This window comes from Notothenia coriiceps, unplaced genomic scaffold (assembly GCF_000735185.1).
Source record: "Notothenia coriiceps isolate Sejong01 unplaced genomic scaffold, NC01 NC01_scaffold00031504, whole genome shotgun sequence".
Taxonomy (NCBI): domain Eukaryota; kingdom Metazoa; phylum Chordata; class Actinopteri; order Perciformes; family Nototheniidae; genus Notothenia; species Notothenia coriiceps.
In genome coordinates, this window is record NW_011364205.1 from 404,190 (window position 1) to 421,488 (window position 17,299).

General features: G+C 40.4%; 1 protein-coding gene across 1 annotated transcript; it reads left to right on the top strand.

Moving 5' to 3' along the window:
• Positions 1 to 378: 378 nt before the first annotated feature.
• Positions 379 to 14,164, top strand: LOC104960120 (protogenin B-like). Its single transcript, XM_010788086.1, has 19 exons — positions 379 to 445; positions 1,112 to 1,411; positions 4,306 to 4,450; positions 5,146 to 5,279; positions 5,363 to 5,659; positions 5,907 to 6,066; positions 6,178 to 6,425; positions 7,007 to 7,171; positions 7,447 to 7,752; positions 8,584 to 8,769; positions 10,755 to 10,850; positions 10,961 to 11,147; positions 11,355 to 11,482; positions 11,634 to 11,804; positions 12,181 to 12,363; positions 12,953 to 13,076; positions 13,168 to 13,306; positions 13,437 to 13,547; positions 13,640 to 14,164. The coding sequence occupies exons 1-19, from the start codon at positions 379 to 381 to the stop codon at positions 14,018 to 14,020; spliced, it is 3,528 nt and encodes a 1,175-aa protein (XP_010786388.1). The 3' UTR covers positions 14,021 to 14,164.
• The last annotated feature ends 3,135 nt before the right edge of the window (positions 14,165 to 17,299 follow it).

The window sequence follows — 17,299 nt, forward strand, 5'->3', positions numbered from 1 at the left end:
CGATACAGACATGATAGTGGTTATATGTAAAACATATGACCCTCTTTGAGTAAGCTGTTTCCACTCCAGCTGAGTATGTAGTATACAAGTATCATCTTCTTTAAACATTGCGTTATCTATTAATTAAATGTATCCTCCGGTTCCTGTTTTGTGACAGTTCCTCCTGGAGGCCCCTGGGGTCCCCACACCTCACTTTGGACACACTTGCTACTGGCCTGTGTGGTCTGCGCATGCGTGAGGAGGCGGGTGCGGGGCCCCTGTAGAGCCGCCGGTGCTGTGCTGCCAGCAGATCAGAAGTGATTTCGGGGATATACGGACAGCATCACGAAGGAGAGCGGCGGGTCGCGCTCGGGGAAAATGACACATACATCTGGATAAATGGCGAAGTTTAAGATGAAAGTCCACCAGCACTGGTTGTTTTTAGTTTTGTTTCTTCCTTTATCAGGTGAGTGTCTTGTTTTTGTTGAGTTTTTAGTGCTTACCTGATATAATGTGTTCCGAGCGCGGACTGTTGATGGCATTAGGTGAACATAATGCAGGCTAACGTTATCTATTGTTCCTATAAGAAATATGCCTTCTGTAACTATGTTTTTCAGAGACAACATTGTATTCTGAACCTTGTTGACGATGAGAATATTACAAGACATGTTTTTATATTTGAAGTGACCCTTTACTTTCTATCTATTTTATTCTGGTTCTGTGTTTTTCTGTCATTAACGTCAGCCAACTGTTAACCTCGTCCGGATTCTGACAAACTTAATTCTAATATTTATAGATGCAATGCAAATATTAAAACAACATACCATACATCAATGTTTTTCTGACAGAAATACCTTTTTTTATCCAGCCAATTATACATCAACGTATATTAATGTATGATTATGTATGCTTAATACAGCTGTTTCTAATTACAAATATCAATAGAGTGTCAATCATACTACGAAATCAATGCATTCTGCGTGTCCTCTTTAAAAATAAGGTAATATCAATGAAGTTTGTTTTATTACATTATGGTCTTTATGGAAGTAGTATATATTGTTGTGCATTTGTAGTCTCATTGCACAGACACATAACCAAGTCCTTACTAATGATCCCTTTGTTTTTACTCTAGGTATTTTTTGTTTCAGCGAGTTATCCTTCATCACAGAGCCCAGTGATGTGACCTTATTACCAAAGGACTCTGCAGTCTTGGACTGTCAGGCTCATGGGCTGCCTCCAGTCACTATCAAGTGGCTGAGAAATGGAGTTCGGCTGACAGAAAGTGAGCACATACAGTTTCTGCCCAACGGCTCCTTGTACATACCAAAGATAAAAGATACCAAGGAGGATTCAGATGAAGGATTCTACCAGTGCCTATCCCAAAACAAATATGGAGCTATCCTAAGCCAAAGATCACGTCTGACTATCACAAGTAAGTATGGAGTTCAAAGTGAAAGATATTCTCTGAAGACAACATGGATTTTGTTCCTATTTTCCATGGTTAGGATCAAGATGAGGATGAGTTAACTTTTCGGTGATATCCACTTTGTGTTGTCAGCATGCAGGCATTAGAATGGCAAGTTCATGGATTATTAACCTGGAGATGGGAAGCAGATGTACCCCACCCCACCCCACTTTTTTTTTCTTTGCTCAGGAAAAACCTCTAAAGTTTGGCTTTCCATGTTTTTGGAAGTTGTTTAGACTTGGTCATGCTTGAGTTCAGAGCTGTCAGTCCAGTTATAGGATCATTTTAAGAGACAGTTAAAAGTAGATGGAGAGTCAATCTAAAAGCTCATAAAAACTCCATAAACTGGCAGCCATGAGTCAGAGTAAACTATCTTCTTACTGTTCTTAGTACAATTAAAACTTCTTCTCCTATGAAAGTAAGAAACATTTGCAAAAAGTTAGGATTTAGCCTTTTCTCTTCTTATGTTTAGTGGGATTACATTGTCAATAAGGACTGTGGCTCTGTTTAATTGTTGAATGGTCTGCCACACAGAGGAATCTCTGAAAGGCTGTTCTGCTTTTAGCCTTTGTTTGGAGTCACCCTGACCGCCCCAGAAGAAAAGGTTAGGTTTTCAGGGCATTTTATTTGTCCACATATCAGTGGACAGGACAGCTGTGTCTCTTCAATGGGCCTGGTTTACCATGGACACTTTTCAGAGGTCTTAGAAAGGATATCCCATCAGCTGTGTCGTGGAAACCAACATTGCCTTCTGAAATATACTGATTTTGACACTGAGGATAAAAACGTTGGGCCAATATATCCCAATACTTAACAGGACAAAACTTTGAAGGCCTAAATACAACCCACAGCAAGAGATTATTAATCATAATAATAGAAATACAAGTAGGAAAACAAATGGAGACCCCAACTCTACTCTGACAATTATGTCATGATTCTTGTCAATCTATTAAAAGAAAACTTAGATATCCATTTATTTGTGTGATAAGATATAAAAACCCTCAAATGTGGCCGGGTGTCCAGCCTTTGTCAGTGAAAGGGTTAAAGGTTTTTTGGTCAGCTGTAGGCAGGGAGGGGTTGGATGGGCCTCCTCTGGGCTCCCCTTCTGTCCAGAGGTCCTGGGGGTCGGGGGTCAGCAGGGAAAGGCTTTGTGATGTCACAGGCCTGCCCGGGCTCGGCCGCCCTGATGTTCTTTCTCCCTGCCCACAATCCCTTTCACGGGATCAGCCGCTTTGTTGCACTGTCAAGCAGAGCCCCTTTTGTTAAAGAAAGGCCAGTGTGTCATGTGATTGAACGGGCCTGATATTGCAGTAAATAGTGATGATCTTTTCAAAACATGCTTACATTCAGGAGGTGTTTTCCTTGTTGTTTCTAGGACTACATAACTTATTTAAGCACCTCTTGGATTCACAGGGTATCACATATCCATGAGAATGTTACATTTATAGAAGAAGTTACGTCTCTTGTCATTCCAATGTAATACTACTGTAGCATTTTATATAGGATATAAACAACATAGAAATCACAAGATTCACTCTTGTAGACTAATGGTAGACTGACTTTCGATCTGCCTCCCAGTTTGGGCTCAAATTGAATGGACAGGGGGTAAAGGCGAACTTTGACCTCTTTAGAGAAACCTTTGTGCTTTTTGACCTAGACATTGATTTGTACTTCACAGCAGAGGTGACCATATTAGTGGCTGTGTCTGTGCAGGCCACACCCACAATCTACATCTCTGATCCCTGCCTAAGTGAAGACTGCCTGTTATACAAATAGAGAGGTTGTCATGTACTAACACTGAAGGAAAACCTGCTATTTCCGAGAAATCATTCAAAATCAAACTTTCATGGATCATTTTAAGGCCCTGGTTTATTCACTTGACATCAGCAGGGTTGCTATTTATTTGTGTAATATTGATGAGTTAAGGTCTTGAATTAAAGGATTGCTCTTTAATTTAGATGTCCCAAAGCTCAGGATTTAAATTTGGGGTTTCAGTGGGGGAACAGGGTATTGATTTTCTTTAACATAATATTGACTTCCTTCCTGTGAGTGAGGGGGAAGGGAGAGAGTTATCACCCTAATGAATGAAGGTCATTTGTAATATCCTTCTGGAGACAAATGCAGATTTTGAGTTGCTTATTGTGGTTATTATTGAAAGGTCTTTTGAAAACACATAGACAGAATGTGAGTCATGAACTTGATCCCAGTGGTTTTAGTAGTTTTAAAGCAAATGTAGTTATACTTGATCTAGCAGGGTCTTGCAGAACATTTAAATATGCATATCAAGCATAGCTGTAAAACATTTGCAACACAAGTCCGACAAAATTCAATTCAAGATTCAAATGATATACATAGTGTGTCATGTTGACTTCTGCAAGTAATAGTTTGTCTTCTATATTTAAACAGTATTTTTGATATGTTATATTATATTAAAGGTTTCTGGCCCTCCTCCTTATGCAAAGTGAATTGATTAGTTTTTACCTATAACAATGCATCATTCAGTGTCATTCTTCAATTGATCCATTGATTGGACCAGCTGGTCAGTATATGACCTGATAGCTCATCTGCACACAAGCAAGATCATGGTGTCGCACAAAGATCAATACCTTTCATACAATCATTTAACATCCATCACAGTCAGGGTGTTGCATGCATAATGTATGGTTTGTTTTACCAAATATTGAAAGAATATGCTCTATTTAGTAAGTGACAAACACAATTAAGTGCCAAACAAATCGGTGTTAGTAAATATTGAATTCAGCAGCCCACTACTTAGAAATTCTGAATATTTTCAGAGTAGGTTAATAAACATGTTTTTAATGTTCTGCTACATTGATTGATAATGTATTTCCCCCCCTCAGGTATCTCAGAGTTTGTATTGCATCCTGTGCCTATGGTCGTGACTGAGGGTTCAGTGGTACGACTCACCTGTGCCGTCACCTCCAGCCCTCCGGCCACCATCACCTGGGAGCTCAACCAAAGCACATTACCTCTGAAAACCGAAAGGTACCCATCAACACACCTTCTTTCCCCATCATAAGATCCCGTAACATCTTATTGTCTTGTGAGCAATGTGAATTTGTTATTTAGAAGCAGCTCCCAAACTGTGGTTTACCTGGTAAACAGAGTTCGAACAAAGACTTGAACATTTGGAAAAAGCTTAATTGTAATACTTAATATGTTTTAAGGTTAGGTATATGACTTAATATGGATATGCCCCTTGTAAAAGGTTTGATTTTACACATGATATCCTGTTTCATCTACACAACCACTCATTTAAAAAATAGTTATTTTGTTGTGTTCACGGGTTGTTCAAGGCCTTTGTTAATTCCTTACTCTGCATCATTGAATAATCCTGAACGAAACATGCAATTTAATTTTACATACACAGCTAGTAAATAGAAAAGTTTCAATATATGATTATATGATTTCTGTAAACTTAATTTTTTCCCAATTGCATTTATTGTAGCAATATAGATTTCATGATAGATGCTTTGATATGGGCTCAGAACAGTCTCATAATACACACATGCACACAGAAGGATTCACACTTGTATTTCATGATCCGCAAAAGGATTCACACTTGTATTTCCGGGATCCACACTTGTGTTTTTCAATGCACACACAAATGTGTTCCGTTTCATATACATGTAAATAAAATCCAAGAGTTTGTGCCTAAAGTTATTGTTTTATGTTCCCAGATTCACAGTTTTGCCTAACGGAGTTCTTCAGATCCACAATGTACGATTGGAAGACGCAGGACAGTATCAATGTGTGGCAACTAACATTGGTAGCCGTTTGAAAAGTAGAGAGGCCACACTGACAGTCAACCAAGGTACAGAGAGTGCATAAGGGCTGACCATTAAGCCATCATATCATATTGGAAATTGATTTTGAAAATGTTCCTTTCTTGTTAAGGTGCTGGCCCTAAACCACGTCAGAGGCCCAGAATCATTGCAGGACCTCAGAATGTCTCAGTGTCTCTTCACCAGACGGTTGTCCTGGAGTGTGTGGCCACAGGCAACCCCTGTCCCATCATCTCCTGGAGCCGCGCTGACAGGAAACCCATCGACGTGTACAACGCCAAAGTGCTGGGCAACGGGAACCTTGTTATTTCTGATGTCAACTCCAAGCACAGTGGAGTGTACCTCTGCAGGGCCACCACCCCTGGAACCCGCAACTACACTCTTGCTGCAGCCAACATCACAGTACAAGGTGCAGTGGAGTCTCACTTATATAGCACTGGTTCTCTGACAACATATCATACGTGCTTCCTATATTCCATAATACAGCTAAAGCTTTTTGAGATGTGAAAATATTTTTGACTTTAGAAGATAAGTCCACATTGTTTATAGAGAAAGTGATATGGTGCAAGAAGCAACTCAAGTAGTCTGCTATGGGTTACGAAATGTAAAGCAATATACTATGTGCTCATTGCTTTTCTCTTACACGTCTGTTTCAGTGCCTCCATCCTTAGTTGAGAGGCCGGAGAGCCAGACCCGTCCGAGAGCAGGTACTGCCCGGTTTATGTGCCAAGCAGAGGGAGTGCCTTCGCCACGCATCAGCTGGCTAAAGAATGGAGAAGAGGTTCACTTAAATGGGAGGATCAAGATGTACAACAGGTATTGAAATCAAACATAACCAAGTACCATACCAATAAACTGTCTAAATCACATTCAATGTACTTTCTGAGGTGAGTACTGATTGTTAATATTGTGTTTCTTGTTTCACAGTAAGTTGGTGATAACTCAGATCATCCCAGAGGATGATGCCATCTATCAGTGCATGGCAGAGAATGATCAGGGCTCTGTGTTGTCCTTGGCTCGCCTTATTGTTGTAATGTCCGAGGACAGGCCCAGTGCACCGAGAAACATCCACGCTGAGACCATCTCCAGCTCTGCTATCTTACTGGCCTGGCAGAGACCTCTCTACAATGCAGACAAAGTCATTGCCTACTCCATCCATTATATGAAGGCTGAAGGTGAGACCAAAAGGAAGAACCAGTTAATTCTGTTCATGCTTTTTTATTTGAGCTGTTATGAATTGGGAGAGATGAAGGTGTGAACAGATGCAACAATACGCTATCTCACTCTCTCACATGTGATCAACTTTCCTTGGTGAAGGCCATCTGTTGTTGCTGCGCAGATCAGAGGTCAAGGACGACTCAGAAAGGCAACTTTGCTGAAATAACAACAGGCTTAGCCAGCCCATTGTCCACTCCCCAGCTCAATCTGCCTGCACTTAAAGGGACAGTGTAGCTTTTTAAAAGCATCACAGTCTTGCAGACCAGTAGCATCAGGAGATATTTAACTTTAACCATTATATTGACATTGAAGTTACCCTATGTCATATCTGCCTTTTTAGTAAACACACTTTAAGAGGTTATCAGCTTTGTGTTAAGAGCCTTGTTGGTTGGTATATGGTTGTGCCTCTCATTACCCATGTTTATAGAAAAGATGAGTGACATTTGGATAAAGCCAGCATCAAGCCTTTCAAATAACTGTTAGAGGTCCCTCTCTTTTTTTGATTATCTTAACACACTTTATGATCCATCTCTTTCAGGTCTAAACAACGAAGAATACCAAATTGTTATTGGCAACGACACAACCAGTTATATCATCGATGACCTTGAGCCAGCTCGAAACTACACTTTTTACATCGTGGCTTATATGCCAATGGGAGCCAGTCGTATGTCAGACCAAGTCAGTCAACATACCCTGGAGGATGGTAAGCATAAAGCATTGAGACTCCCAGCATTCCTTGCTATAAATCACTCTGGTAGTAAAGCTAACTTGCTTGCAAGTGATGTGTGTACAGAGCACATTTTGAGTTGAAATAAGGGGGATGGGCATTCTGTTGTTAGCACAGTTTTCTGCTTACTTAGAGCTCATTTATGTGAATGCTAATTGGAAATATGACATTTGAGGTTTCTGCCAGCATGCTTGTATGTTGAAGAAGTGCATTGGACTAAATACATTTCTAATATCTATGTCTTTCCGCAGTGCCTTTACGTACCCCAGAGCTGAGTCTGACCAGCCACAGCGCCACAGATATTCAGGTGACCTGGCAGCCGCTGCCCGCCAAGTTGAGCCGCGGTCGGTTGTCTGCATACAGACTCTCTTATCGCACGGCTGCGGACAGCACTGTCATCTCTGTGGAGATACCTCAGAACAGCACCGAATATCTGCTGCAAGATCTTCAGCCGGACACCATCTACCTACTCCGCATGGCTGCAGCCACCCGTGTGGGCTGGTGTGAGCCTCCTACGTGGACCTCCCACCGTACACCTAAGATCTCCAGCAGCAAAGGTAAACCTGCAGAAAGTGGAAAGGGAAACCACAACATGTTGCAAGCTGGTGAAAGCTAAATGTCATTCTAATGTATAGAGCAGTTTTGGTCAATTGTGACAAAGTTTTGAAGTGTAATTGAATGTATTCTTAGGGTCAAAAGCAGGCATCTTTAGCAGGGTCAAAAGCCAACAATAAGTACATGCTAGAGAGTAATAGAATATCGTGGTACCAAACTATGCTTCTGCTTTTGTAACATCGTTTTGTTTTGCTGCTGTTAAAATACCAGGAAGATCACTAGGGCTCATGCAGAGTGGCCGGCTTTGGACTAGAGTTTGCTCTTGTAGCATTGTCCCACAGTCTTTGTGTTGGTTACCCAGGAACCTTTGCCCTTCGCTGTCAGTGATGTTAGAGTGGCCTCAGTCACGGGTCATAAAGAGAGGGCCTCAGGCGTCTATGTGGGGGGAAAGAATAGCCTCTTTTCATGGCCTGGTGTGTTGGGGGAGGCTGTTTGTCCACCAAAGCTGAACTTCTTCTTTCAAAAGTTTGGTTGTATATTTAGTTGATGTAGAGCAGCACAATCGACAGAATTATACATTTTTTTATTAGAGATCAAGGTCTAGAATATGAAAACTAGGGATGATATGTGTGTGGTTAATGCATTTATACGCAGTGCAACTTAAATTATAACTCTGTCACACCCATCCATTGTGATAATGAGATCACCTACCATCCATCCTTTCTCTATACCCTGTGTCCTGTTTTTTTTTTGTTTATTCATCCTTTGTGCTTAGCAATATTTTGAATTCAAATGTGTGTATTGATCCCATGTCTGGTGTTTCTGCCCCATAGTGCCTTCAGCCCCTACTCTTCAACTTGAGCCGCTTAACTGCACCTCCATTATGGCACGCTGGGAAACCTCCCCTCAGTCTGTGGCTGTCCAGGGTTACCGGCTGTGTTACCATGAGGAAGGCCAACCAGAGCAGCCCATCCTCCAGCTGCAGGCTCAAAACTACACCTACACCATCAGTGGCCTTGGTGAGTAATGCACTGTAGCTTGTCTAACCTTAGTGTTGTGAGATGATGGGAAGTGGATTGGGTGAAGAACAGATCACTTGTATATTTGACTATTTTAGTGCATCTCTGCCATCTAGACCAGGGATATTGACGTAGAGACAACAGAGAGTGACCGATGGGTTCAAATGGGTCCCAATTTAATCCGGTGGGCAGTTAGAAGCTACATTTGCATTTTCACCCTCTGTGCTGATCAATATGGGCTGACCCCTGTTGCCCCCTTCAGTCCTGCTGCAGTGTAGTGTGAGAGCAGGCTCCCAGGGTTAGAGGTCAGGATCCAGATGTCCCTCCCACCACCGTTTGCCATCCCGCGGCTTGCATAATTATCCTGGCCATTGTATTCCATCCAAGGCCAGGCCTGCCCTGTAAGACCCTGGCCACTGCCCCCTTTAGCCGGACACTGAATCACACAAACAAAAACCCCTGGGATTGGTCAAAATTGGACTGAGACACTGACCTTTAGCCATGAGACAGCAGTCCTGGATCAGGACCCTGCCCCCCCCCGGTCATCTGTGCTGTCCATGTAAATAACCCAAAGCCCAATCTATATGCAGATAACCAGGGCCTGTTAATATTATAAGTGTGCATCCTATGCAGTTTATACCTAAAAAGCTAACATACCAATCTGTATATTGTTATAAGCCGTTTTAAATTAAATGTTTGCTTGCAGTAAAACTCTCTTTATCTGTAAACCCTTCACTTTATTTCTTTACTAATAATCAAACAAGCTGATTCAATATATGCTGGATCTGTAAAAGCCCTTTCATTTTTATTTCATATTAATAATAACACAAGTTGCTGTCACTGGTTCCATGTTCTATTATATCCCTGATATATAAAGTTCTGTCTTGGAGCTATGTTTCTTTCTGCGCTGATCCAAGTTTAAGGCTATAACACAAGGCCAGTAGGAAGGGCGTGAATGGGGGAACAAAGGGGCCCGGCTACTCTCCCACAGTCCTGAGCCCAGATTCCTTCTGTTTTATCTTGGCCTGACCTGGTGACCCGAGGCAAACCCCCCCCCCCAGTCCCATGGGCCTCGGATCCCAGCAGCTGAAGGCAGCCCCTGGCCCAGCCCCCACGTCAGGCCTGGACACACCGCCTTCACTGGTCAATACCCATTGGCTGACCTTTCACACTGGAGGCATAAAACAAACCTAAACAGTCCCTCAAACACCCTGATTTAGGAGCTGATGCAATGCTTTCCAAGTGAAAAAATTGTTTCACTCAAGTTAAAATGTTACTGATGTTTTCAAACGAAAGCTTCCCTCCCCAGACCACAATGATCTTCCTGATGTATTTGACCCAGTTCTTGATACAACATTGTTTTCCCCATAATTACTTTATTTTAAAAAATGAACCTCATCTCGCCTCTGTTGTTTCCCTCCAATTTTGTAATGTGTGTGTTTTAGTTTTTTAAACCTAGCACTGCCATTTTCATGGTTGTAAAATCTTTATAGGATTTGAAAATGTAAAAGACAATATAGTTTTGTGATAATTTCATAGAGCTTATTGATCATCTCACCATATTTACTTGGTCTAGGACCTGGTTGATCTTTATCATGCTCCCTACTCATTACAATGCATGATAAAGGAGGGGTTGGGGTGACTCAGGGGGCCATGCATTGTCAGGGAATGGGGAAGGGCCATTAATGAGCTGCAAGTGTCCCCTCCTGCAGCCAGTTGTGAAAGAGTCTGCTTTTCTTTTTAATAAATGCTGCTCTATCTATTCTTGCTTTTGACATTTTAATGGAAATCTCTCAGGGTTTGGAATTATGTCTGGGCCCTGTTGGACTACTCAGGTTTTAAAAGCTGCACTAGCGTCTTTGAGCACCTGTAAAAGCGCTAACAAATTAAATCTATTATTATTATTATTATTAAAGCAGTCACTTTGATCCACCTTCACTTTTAGTTTTTACAACATGACTGAAAATGTATTCTTTGTGTTTCAGATCCAAGGAGAAAGTATCATGTCAAGATTCTGGCTGTCGGTCAAGCTGGTGATGGCTATCAGACGGACCAAACAGTTAGCACCCCGGGATGTGTGTGTAAGTACATCTCTCTGTTGTTTGTTTCAAACGCCTTTTTAATTTAAATAGACCTTACAACTTTTCACAAATTGAGAGATATGACAAAAACATTTTTTTCCATCATTCAGCGGCCAGAGACCAACTGGCGACAGCCCCTCCACCTCCAGATCATGTGGCTGTCTCAGCCACCAACTCGTCTTCAGTGTCTCTGCGTTGGGGCCGTCCTGCTTTCTCGTCTGGAAAGGCTGTCAGCTATACCATCCGTTGTACGCCTGTGGGCACCCACAACGCCTCTGCTATACGCTACCTGCAAACGTAAGCCGAGAACCCCCAACAAATTCAGTATTTTACATCTGGCATGATAAATACAGCCTCAGAATACTCTTTTGTTTTTGTTGCTAAGTATTTATGTTATGTAACACTGCATGTTTGTGAATGATGTGGCCGTTGTACTCTTTTTAATTTGCTGTCTGTATAATTGTATGTCAAAAGCTCATATATATAAATGTTGTCTGTCCACAGCACGAGACAAAACATGACTGTTCAGAATTTGGAAACAAACACTCGCTATGAGTTTGTTGTGCGTCTTCATGTGGACCAGATGTCGAGTCCTTGGAGTTCTGTTGTTTACCGTCAGACTTTACAAGCAGGTAATAACTTACTGTAACATCATTTCACCATGATTATGTTTCTGTTTGTCCAGTTCTTCTACTCTCGAGACACAAGTCAGTTAATTGCATATTGCTCAGAACATTTCTCAGCAAGTCTAATTTACCGTAAATATGATTTCTCTGTTTGCAGCACCTGGCCAGCCGCCTAAAGGAGTGCGAGTCACTCTGATCGAGGATGACACCGCCCTGGTGTCCTGGAGGGAGCCCACCGAGCCCAATGTGGTGGTGACACGCTACACCATCCTGTACGCCTCCCAGAAGGCCTGGATGGCTGGACACTGGCAGATATTGCAGAGGGAGGGTGAGTAGTGGACAGCATCATAAAATATGTTTTGTTGGTGATATAATTACAGTTTTAAATATATATTTATTAAGAACATCACATACAGTAGGTCAATACAGATTCAAGAGATTTGCAAACATCCTTTAAGCTAAATAAATGAAACACTAAAAATGTCTTAATCCCTTTTAACCCTCATAGCATTTTAGTGCCGTAGGACTATTTTTAAATATACAAACATTTCCAGGAAACAAAATGTATTTCTTAGTTGAATGGGACTAATGTACATGCCTAAGATAATGTCATAGGGGGTGTAACTGTTATTTAAGCATAATGATGTGCACTAGAATTCATTTTCTATATTTGTACTTAATTGCATTTTTGCTTTTTTTTACAGGGAGCCACACAATGGCGCTGCTGGAGAAGCTGGAGGCGGGGAACGTCTACCTGGTGAAAATATCTGCCTCCAACCAGGTGGGTGACGGGCCTTTCTCTGAGATCGTGGAGCTGGCTCTGAAGAATGGAAAAAAACACCGCACCAAAAACCCCAGGCACTCTGAAAACTTCCCCGATACAACAGGTACACATCATTAGATTGCTTCTTATTTATATTAAGCTGGTAGTTATGTGGCATTCATTATTCAAGTAAAGCTATACTCAGTTGTTAGTGTTGTCTTGAAATTAAATGGTTTGAATTTCTCTTAGGCTTTAATGTAACTTAATAAAATAAATTGGTGAGGTGATACACTTTAAAGGCAGTATGGTTTCATAATCATTAGTGAAAATGGAGAGAATAAAAGCTCATTCCTGTTAGAAAACAAACCACAAGGAGGTGTAGGTCAGCAGCACCTGATAACCATATATTATATATTATATATGTTGATACGATTTTTCACATGCAATTCGTTTTTGTTCACATTGAATAGGACAGTGAAAAGTTTAGTTTGTTTCTAATGAAAGCTATACCGTCAGGCCTTCACACAGTGTTAATCATGAACTGTAAACATCAGTCTATGAATGTGAAGGGTTGTTAAACAGCATTTTTTAGGCTTAGGGCATTTACTTTTTTATTTCCTTCAGGTTTATCACCCCTCTTTCAATTAATTTCTCTTAGTTATTATAACATATGTAATTATATTCCATCTAAAACACTGTTGTTTATCTTCCAGTCTACTCTGATGATCTCTACCACATAGACCAGAGGTCCATGACAGGCATCATTGTTGGAGTGAGCATCGCCTTGTCCTGTATTGTAATATGTGCCTTAATCCTCATCAGTAAGGGAAGACCAAGGTACATTTTGTCAATTTTTACTCAATTTTTAACAGTTAACATTATATTCTCCTGAAATGTTCTAACGATATTATCTTTGTATGATTCATAGGAAATCCTCCAGTCAAAAGGTCCTTGCTGTTGAAGATCCTGGAGGTCCACAAGCTGGGTTTTCCTGGCCCAATGAACAGCATACAGAGAATGTTGAGGCCATTATACCCATGATCAGTCACAACTTTCTAGATACCAAGGTGAGACAAACAAAAAGTGTGATGATGGTTCTTCTGGTTTCAGAAATGTAATATATTTGAGTTATGTGTCTGATGTTCAAAAGAGCACACGACCATAAAAAAAAATCTGATCTGATTTATTTCTCTTTAGTTCCAGGTCGGGTCTAATATTGTCAAAAACAGTGGCGGTCCAATCAGCAAGAATAAAAGCAAGAGGTGGCTGCTCTTCAAGAGGGAAATGAGGAACACATCTGAAAGTGATGTGAGTGATGCAACATTATTCTGATCAATCCACTTTCTTTTTAGACTTCTCTTTTTTATGTTAATTTCCTTTTCTCTTCTCCTCCTCATTAGGCTGAGAGGAGAGCCAGCTTGTACGAGGCTGGAAAAACTGTTTTGAGGTATGAGGAGCATTTAGGTTCAGCGCCTCTGCCTCCTTCATCCCGCGAGATCATCTTCGGACCTTACCACTCGGAGAGCTCTCAGACCAGTGAGGGCAGCCAGGGGACGGGGGACTCGGGACACTACTCCAACGAAGAAAGCAACGAAGAGTTGAGCAACCCTTCCACCAGCCAAAGCTCCACTGTTGCTGAGCTGAAGCAGTCTTTTGTTGTGGAAAACGAGGAGATGCTGAGCCATCCCCTCCATCACTCCGCCTCTGATGCAACCCAACTCTGCTGCACCTCGCAGGGCTCCCCTCCTGCCCTGCACTCGGCCCAGGACGTTGGCTCCTGACATCAGGAGGCCTAAAGCTGCTCTCCAGCAGCCGGAGCTACGCCACTTCTACCTCGTTTGCTTCCTGAGTTGAGCCCCTTGGTTATTTCCTGAGGCACAAGGGTTAAGGAAGCCAGCTGCTACGATGGACGAAAGGTGTTTTCGCTTCGGATCTACCTCAGGATTTTGTATGGATGTTCGTTATAACATTTTATTTCCATCTTTTTAACTTTCTACCTGTTTGTCTGTGTTCGCCGTTATCTGTCCTAAACCAAAGCTCACCTACGATGAATGTTAAAAAGAATGTCAAGAATGTACTGTGATACATTTTCATTATATTTAATTACTTTTCACTGGAGCAGAGGGTGAAGTTGGACCCTTTTGACTGATTATCTACCTCCACATTCTTGTGTATACATTACTACCTCTTTTTCACCACATTATGTGCAGTATTATTTCAGACTCAGGGGACACACATTCATTGCCATGTCTTGCTACCTCTGTTCAGGCGTTATTTTTTGGAGGTGCTCATTTCTTTAATTCTCTGAACTTTTATTTTCACGGTTGAAAGATTTTTTGTTTCATTTGCATTGTCTTTGAATGATGTATGTTGTGAAAATAACAAGTGCTTTAGAAATGGTCAAACTATATGAGCTTTATCACATGATATCGTTTGGCATTTCCAGTGCACTGAACTCAAAGCTTTAACATGGCCTTAATATCGAAAGGGCTTTGCATACCATAGAAGACGAGATCCAAAGACGGGAAAAATTGTACCCAAAGAGTTTTTGATAAAACAAAAGATATTTTAAGGCAACCAAAAAGATAAAGATTATACATTAAGGGTGCGTTTGCCAAAAATATTGTTCTTGCCAATGATGTAAATTTCCCTTAGAATGGTGGTTTGAATGCTTTTCTTAGTGTACATTTTCATGATGCTTCATTCTGGTAAAAGCTTTAGCACAAGTCTCCCTGGCTTGTGCTCCGTTTGCTTTCTAAACCATTGCTAAACGCAGCGGTGATGCCGATGCTATTATCCAAAGAGTTGTCTCCTTCCTCAGATGGGTATGGCTTTCATTCACATGATCCTTGGTACTATGAGGTGGAAATATTTGACACACGACCAAAGATCTAGTTTGTCCTGCCAGTGATAGATGATGATATTTATTCTTTTTAAGAGAATCATCTGTTACCGATCACCGATGGGGAAGAATTGTTTTTCTCTCTCCATAAAAACTCCTGTCCAGGTGTGACAATGAAGGATACTGACTATCAAAATGGAAACCCTATGTGTGAAGAGCAACATAATCATTTTTTATATCTTTGTAATACAAATAATCCTAACCAAAGAAATTTGAAGTCTCTGTTATTTAGTGATTTTCTTTGGTTTCATTTACATTATTTGCATTTAAATGTGATATAATTTCCAATGGTTTTGATTGCTAGAAAGGCATTTTAACGTAGTTTCTTTTTTTAAAGCTTGAGATGTCCAACTGTTCTGCTGTCCTTTTATCACCAGGAAATCTTACCCAAATGATACTTAAGTAGGTTAAAATGAAAATTTGAATTTAGATGATGTCGTAAACAAAAACATTTCCCAATTAAAATGGGACATTTGACTAAATTAATAAGTTCAAGTTAAAAGTTTGTCTGTGTTATTCATTATTATGAAAGGTTCATTTGAAGCCACAGATAATTTTGCTGACTTAACTCAGGTGCCAAATGTAGATTTAGAGTGTAGACTTAAATGTTAATATTAAAGTTATGTTTTTGTTTTGTATTTCTGCTTTTGAATACCAAAATGTATCTTTTAATCCAAAGTGAGCAACAAAACAAATTATTTTAAGTGTTTAGATGTTGCAACAGACTTTTTGATAATCTCAAGATGATCCCAAATACTAGATAATAAAATTCTTATTGAAAAATGTTGTGTTGTGTGTGTGTGTGTCCGTGTGTGTGTGTGTCCGTGTGTGTCCGTGTGTGTGTGTGTGTGTGTGTGTGTGTGTGTGTGTGTGTGTGTGTGTGTGTGTGTGTGTGTGTGTGTGTGTGTGTGTGTGTGTGTGTGTGTGTGTGTGTGTGTGTGGTGTGTGGGGGGGTGTGGGGGTGTGTGTGGGTGTTGTATTGGTTTCCTCACACATTTTAAGTCTTTTTCACAATTGAGTAAAATCCACACATTTTCTGGTGTTTGGCTTATTGATCATAGAGAGCTATGTTTGACTCCATAATCATGACATTTAAGACAATGGTCACCAGCTGTATGAGATGATAACATATAGTGTTACATATTGAATCATTCACAAATGAAATAGCCTAAAATTGTGTTAATCTTTTAAAGTAAACTCATTACTTTTAACCTGTTCCTTAATAAAGGTATAAAAACCGGGTTTGGTGGAAATTTCCATTACAAAAAATCCAAACAGTTTTGAAAAAGAAAAAGGACATTACTATAATGAAAAAAAAGTAAATTACAGTATAAGTAAGTAAAATGTGGTTACAAACACTGAAGTTGAATGTGAAAATTAGATTAGATTATTATTTTGAACATGTCAAAAAAAGAAAAACAGTTAAAATCCCAACAACCTGACTGTTGGCAAACGTCACTCAACATTCTAAGTTTCCGTAGTGACGGTAACGATTGCACAGGGTTAGTCAGTGTGAAGGCAAAACATCACAGAGAAGCCCCATAAAGTCAGAGGTTGAAAAAGTATATATAATTAAGTATATAGAGTGTAGAAATACTTTGTTACAAGTAAAAGCCCTACAATCAAAATGTTACTCAAGTAAAAGTACAAAAGTATTAGCATCAAAATGTACTTATAATACCAAAAGTACTAATTGCAGATTACATTACACATTATTGATACATTTAAGTGTTTTTAAAGCTCATAAAGGTGCAGCTCATTTTAATTACTTTGTATGCTGCAGAGTAGCTTGTGAAATGTATTTCAGTTGTAACTAAAGTCTCATTTAAATATGCAAGGAAACTAAAAGTATAGGCTATTAAATAAATGTTGGAGAGTAAAAATATACAGTTTACCTCTAGCAAAACATTTAAAAATACTCAAGTAAGATACTAGTAACTGACAATTGTACAGTACTTAAGAGTAAAGCTACTTAGTTACTTTACACCACTGCATGAAGTTCATTGGTAGTGTGTAAACAAAGAAAGTGGTAAATGATGTCCTTTGAGTCCGCTAGATTAGAATACTGTATGTCTCCACGGAGAAGCGTAGTGTACCACAGGGCCAGCAGGGGGCAGGAGCTGCAGCTGCGGCGGGGAAATAGGAACGGGAAGAAGAA